Here is a 6000-nt window from a genome sequence, read left to right as displayed (position 1 = left end):
AGAAGGGACCTTAGGTCTCCCACTGGTGACTTCCTTCCACCGGCACAGAGAAAAGGCCACACCAGCAAGGAAGAGTGCTGAGGAGACACACGGAGTCAACAGACAGAACGAAGGGGGAGCACTGTGCCTTCTTGTCTTTCGGGTGGCGGTGTTGCTGAGGAATGACGGAGGGAAAGGGCTGGAGCCTGCCATGGACACCGTGGAAGGTCAGAGACTTTATTCATGGGCTTGTTGCTGCTTCTGAATACACAGGTCTCCTGCCATCCAGGACTCCGTGAGATGGTGTCTTGTTGCACAAGATAAAGACACCTTCCTTTTGCAGCCCCATCCTTTTGCGCCAGCCCAGCAGGGAGACAGCCTGCTTGATGGCACTGGGTTCCCGCACCAAGGGATAAGGCACTTTGTGTTCGACAAGAAGGCGCTCACCGCTGGCTGGCAGGTGAGGTGTGGTGGTGGCCTTAAGGGGACTCCCTCACCCAGGCAGCTTTGTGGCCTCAGGACGGGATCATGCCTTTGTTTCTCTTTCGGTCAGCCATGGTTCTACGGCTGTGGTTGGCTCTGGTTGCCTTCTTAGCTTCTTTCTTCCTGCGCTCCTGGGTGGTTTCTCGGCTTTGCCCATGGCCCCGGGGGCTGCCCGTCACTGCTGCAGAATTCTCAGGCCGGTACCTGAAGGAGCAACACCCACCCCATGATGAGGGACATCAGTTGGAAGAGGCTCTGATGGGAAGACCTCCACAGTCCCCCCTGGGGGCTACCACTGAAGTCACACCCTGGCCCAGGTCCGGAAGGGAAATGGAGCCCCAGCCCTGGGCCTGATTTTCTCTTAGCCTCTGCACATGGGCCCATCACCTATCTGTGAGCATCAACTGTTAGGGGGCTGGATGACAGGCTCCTTCTCAGCCACACGTGGCCCCCTACAAATGGAACAATGCTCTACTTTTATACACCAGGCACTAACTTGGTCCCTTCAGCCACCAGCCTCTGGAGTCTACTCAAAGCATTCCCTCAGGGAGCCAGATGGAAGAAAATCACAACAGTTTTGCTTCCTGATCAACAACCTGTGACTCCCTACTGCCTTCAGAAATCCAATGTCTCTCGGTGAGATCACCGACCCCCAGAGCCTAGGTTGGGACTAGACTTCCACCCCTGGCCTATGCTTCTGCTCTTGGCCCATTTGGCCAGTTTCTTCACTAGCAAAAGAAGGACCGTGACAGTTGCCTCAGGGATCCTTGCTAAGATGCTCTCTCTGATAGACTTGTGTTTCCTGGACTTTTCACTCTAATAAAACTCCTCCACAGCTGGGCGGTGGTGGCACACGCCTTTAACCTGAGTACCCGGGAGGCAGAGTCAGGCGGATCTCTGCGTTTGAGGCCAGCCTGGACTAGTAAGTTCCGGGACACCAAGGCTACACAGAGAAACCCTGTCTGGAAACACAAAACAAAAACCCTCTTCCCCACCTTTTCTACCCTCAGGGCTTACTTAGCTCAAGTGCATCTGTGTCCCCATCATGACTCTAAGCCACTATGGACGTGTCTTCTGCCTGGCTTATTCTGCCGATACCAGCGATACCAGCGAGCCTTGAACACACCCCGTGCTGAGTGACAGATTTACACTGATGATGAGTGTGGAACACAAAGCTGAGCCATCTGGGCTCACCCCTGTTTATTTACTTGTTTCTGAGACAGGCTCTCACTATGTACCCTCAGAGCCAGAGGCCGTCTTGCTGTGGACTACTAGCTGAAGATGTGTTATAGTTCCTTACGCTGTGGAACATTTGATTAATAATGTAAAGATGTGTTGCATTCTTTCATGCTGCATTTGTTTAGCTCTGCGAAGCTGTGTTCCTGTGCCTGCCTAAACCACCTGATTGGTCTATAAAGAGCTGAACAGCCAACTGCTGGGCAGGAGAGGGATAGGTGTGGCTGGCAGACAGAGAGAATAAACAGGAGGAGAAAAGAGAAGGCGGGGGGGCAGCCACACACAGAATAAGAAGGAAGGAAAGAATGACAACAGAAACAGAGTTTTAAAAGCCCGGACAAGGTAGTCGGGATGATTAGTTAAGGAAGGCTGGCTGGAAGCAGGCCACACTAAGGCGGCCATTCAGGGCAAACAGCTCTCTGTGTGATCACGCCCTCCGCCTCTGTCACCCGAGTACTGGGCTTGCATCGTGAGGTGAGGCTCTCATGTGTGACAGGGTTTTGCTATGTTGCCCAGATTGGTTTTGAAACCCTGGTTTTAAATGATTCTCCTGCTTCAGCTTCCCAAATACCTAAGACTATAGGCACACACTTTGATTGGCTTCAATCTTTATGTGACTGACATTTACTAAGTTATTTAATGTCTCAGGGCCAAGCTCAGAGTTCTGAGTTCGAGGCCAGCCTGTTCTACAGAGGCCGCCTGGTCTACAGAGTGAGTTCCAGGATAGCCAGGGCTACACAGAGAAACCCTGTCTTGGAAGGAAAAAAAAAAAAAAAAAAAAGCCCCAGGGTTTTCTGCATGGCCGGCTGGGCTCCCTATGGGTCTCCTCAGGTGAATTAACCCCTCCAATGCTCACCCCTTCCTGGCGAGGAAGGTCATGCGCCTGGCTTCAGCCTTTTCTCTCAGCACTGCAGGATCCTGGATGAAATGGTCCAGCTGTGGAAGGAAGAGAAGAGAAAATCTGCACCCACGTGCTTTTCCATTTCCCTAGGCTGTGTGGAGCCATGCTGGAAGGAATCCTGATGCACCTTCGTGGGGACTGCTACAGCATGCAGGGCAGGCCATCTTCAGGACTGAGCCGGCTGGTCGCCAGCAGGAGCTTCCTTTAGGGGAGGGAGCTGAAGGGACGTGGGGTGGCTGGTGGGTGAAAGGACCACGGCAGGCACATCAGTGGGAGTGCATGGGTTTGGCCCAGACGGCCAACAGAAAGGACACAAAAGGCCGTGGAAGCTGATGAAGGAAGGCCCTGGCGGCAGGCTTGCCCTGAGACGGAGGTCAGACCTCACTCTGGTGCCACAGCAGAGGGCTGTGTAAGAAAGAGCTCTTGAGGACAGCTTTCTATGCTCAGAGTGTGTGGTGGACCTCGGCAGGGGAAAGCTGGAGCCTCGGGAAACAAGCAGGCTCTGACACATAGTGTAGCTTAAAACAATCCAAAGGAGTAGAATTAGTGACATGGGAAGATGGTATATTTCAAATGCAAATCTGGACTTGCCCCTGGTTAGGTGAAGAGGAGGGATGGAGCCGAGTGGCTGAGAGCCCTGGGGCAGGTCAGGTACTTCCCATCCCTGGATGCTAACTCCTGCCAGGCCCTCCAGCGGCCAGCCTTAGGAACACCTGCCTCTGTCCCTGTGGGGGCTGCTGGGGATGCAGAGAGCCTGGCTACTGTCCTCAAATGGAGCAAAATCACCTTTCATCTGCTTTCTAGGTTGCGTTTCAAGTGAAGATTTCAGCTGAAGAAAAAGTTTAGCTGCTAAAACTGAATTTTCAGACTTAGGAGGTCTAGCTGACCCTCCAGAGCCTCAGGGCTCCAAGTCTTCTCTGATTTTAAGAAGGCCAGCTGGGCACAGCAGCCTACAGCTACCCTTCCTTCTTCCAGACCCTAAGACTTAATGACTCAGCTGTTTCCAGACCCAGCCTCTCGTTTGTCCCCTGGGGGTCCCCTGGGCAGTGGAGTGAGATCAAAGCCAGCAGCTCTCCAACAGCCTGTGTGAGCTTGAAAGGACCCAAACCAGGAGGGTCAGCGGCAGGAAAGTCAGGCACAGGGCATCCAGCTGGCCCTTCAGAGCTGCATCTCTTTTATCTGGCACCTGCCCAGGACATACCTTGGGGGCCTCCTCTTCAACCTCTTCCACTTCATCATCTTCTTCCTCCTGTCCTTCTCCAGGTGCTCTGGTTCTCAGTACCTGAGGGATGGTGAAGGGCCTGAGGGTTGGAAGACAGAGTGAGATCAAAGGCTGACTGGAGAAGGCCGGCCGGGGAGGGCACTGCTCAGGAGGCCAGGGAACCAACCCCACAGGGGTCTTCAAGCAGGCTTTGCTTTAGTCCCCAGGTGGTCTGCTGTGGAGAGAGCAGGGGGTAGCTGAGCTGGGGCCCTAGGGATCTCCAGTCTTTTTCTTCACCAGGGAAGCCCTGCTTTGATCTGCATAGGGGAATCCCTACAAGATTCTGCTGAGAAAAATGTTCTGCACTTAGGAAAAAAACATGACTTGCTAAGACAAAAAAAAAAAAAAAAAAAAGGCTTCATGAGTTCGTGTGGGCTGGGTGAAGCAGCAGAGGGTGGGGTGGGGTCCTGGCTTCCTGACACTGGTGTGTCGGCCACAACTCACCTGCGGCTGATGAGCTCATCGTCAGAGTCTGCATCGTTGGCGCCCACCTGGTTGCCGTCATACGTGTCATCGTACTCGTCCTCGTAGTCATCGACCTGGTATTCTCCCGGCTGCAGTGGGACCTGCAACAGCAGATGCGCGTGCGTGCGGGTCAGAGGACTGGGGTGCTGGACTTCCCACCCCAGCAGAGGCCCGGGCCGGGCAGCCTACCTCCTCCACTACCACACTGTACTGCTGGTAGCGATGCCGCTGTGCCACCACAGCCCGCTTGTCGTTCACCAGGCTCCTCACGTTCTCCTCCTTCCTGGAGCCAGGGACAGCAGGGAGAGAGGGAGGACACCATCAGGTCTGGAAGACTGCGGAGGGAGGGCAAAAGGTCCAGAGAGACGCTGGGTTCACTTCTTGATACCGCAGACCCTGCTGAGGCCACATGCAGTTTTTGTCCTGAGCTCAGGAAAGGCCCAGGCACTCTTGGGGGAGGCAGGAGGGGGTCCCTACAGCAGCTCCCGGGCTGTTCTGCAGTGCCAGCTTCCACGTGAGAGCACCGTGGGAGGAGGAAAGTCTGGTAGCACAACTGCCAATGTCAGTTGTCCAAAGTGAGGACAGATGGAGGTGGGGGGAGGACACCCCTGGCTCACACTGCACAGCATCACAGTGTCAGCAGGGCCTCAGGTCTCTTGACCATGGCTTTGCCAACTTGTAGAGAGAATCTTGGCTTGGCAGCCACAAACACAGACTCATGGAATGTGGGTTTTTTGGCCCTGCAGGGGAAAATCAATTAGAGATGCCAGGCAAGAAATCTAGCTTAATGATGAGATCTGATCTCTGGAATGTATCAAAAGGAAGGGGTCTGAGGAAAAAAAAAAAAAAGTGAGACACAGAGCCATGCAGATTCTATGCAGATCTTCTAATGACTGGCTCTGGGTGGGTGGCAGGCGTCTGGGTCTGCAGGGTTGTCTGGGAGCCTGGGACAGGGTGGGACTGCAGCCTTAGTATGGTCAGGAAAGCTTTGGAAAGCCCTTTATTAAGGGCTTCCTATATGTCAGGCTATATTCTAAGGCTGAGCAGGGAGGAGATTCAGAAACGGTCAGACATGTATCTGGACCCACAGTAGAGCTGGGGGTGAAAGGCACAGACCATGCTGAATGGAGGTGGGCTACCACCCGACAGACAGGACGGAGGGGCCAGCATGGGTCTGGAGGAAGCGCTGAGGAAATCCATGACAGGAGGGTATTTGATTGCACCAGGAGCCCTCGTGGGACACAAAGGATGCTGCGTTTGATTTAGATTTGAGAGATACCTTAGGTAAACAGGAGTCTTGGCTGGCTGCAGTGACTCACGCCTACAGTCCCACTTCTAGTATTTGAGAGGCTGGGGTAGGAGAACGGCCAAGAGTTAAAGGCCAGCCTGGGCTACAGAGACCCCTACCTCAAAAAAACAAAAACAAAGCTGAGCATGGCAGCAAAAGTATATGATCCTAGCACTTGAGAAAGAAGCAGAAGGATGAGGAGTTCAAGGTCAGCCTCAGCTACACGGTGAGCTGGAGGCCAGCTTAGACTACAGGAGCCTTTGTCTTAAATAAAACAACTAAAACAAACAAACAAACAGGAAGTCCAATACAGGAATCTTTCGCAGACGCCAAGATTGGGTTGTGGATCTGTGACAGTGGCCTTGGCGCTGCACCTGGCTCTCTTTG

At 53.7% G+C, this 6000-nt stretch overlaps 1 protein-coding gene across 8 annotated transcripts in view; it reads right to left on the bottom strand.

The window, feature by feature from the left end:
- Positions 1-202: 202 nt before the first annotated feature.
- Positions 203-6000, bottom strand: part of Ascc2 (activating signal cointegrator 1 complex subunit 2) — a 45022-nt gene continuing 39224 nt past the window's right edge. For 7 of the 8 annotated variants that reach the window (XM_006972950.4, XM_042285706.2, XM_042285707.2 and 4 more), the window contains 5 exons: positions 4515-4608; positions 4305-4426; positions 3801-3900; positions 2555-2634; positions 203-666 (listed from right to left, as the gene is read on the bottom strand). In XM_006972950.4, the coding sequence (XP_006973012.1) occupies positions 495-666; positions 2555-2634; positions 3801-3900; positions 4305-4426; positions 4515-4608 (568 nt within the window). In that variant the 3' untranslated portion in view covers positions 203-494. Of the gene's footprint in view, positions 667-2554; positions 2635-3800; positions 3901-4304; positions 4427-4514; positions 4661-6000 lie in introns of all 8 variants that reach the window. The other variant, XR_013042738.1, reaches the window with a different exon arrangement.

Source organism: Peromyscus maniculatus, chromosome 10, assembly GCF_049852395.1.
Source record: "Peromyscus maniculatus bairdii isolate BWxNUB_F1_BW_parent chromosome 10, HU_Pman_BW_mat_3.1, whole genome shotgun sequence".
In the NCBI taxonomy this organism is placed as follows: domain Eukaryota; kingdom Metazoa; phylum Chordata; class Mammalia; order Rodentia; family Cricetidae; genus Peromyscus; species Peromyscus maniculatus.
This window is presented reverse-complemented; position numbering and strand designations above follow the sequence as displayed.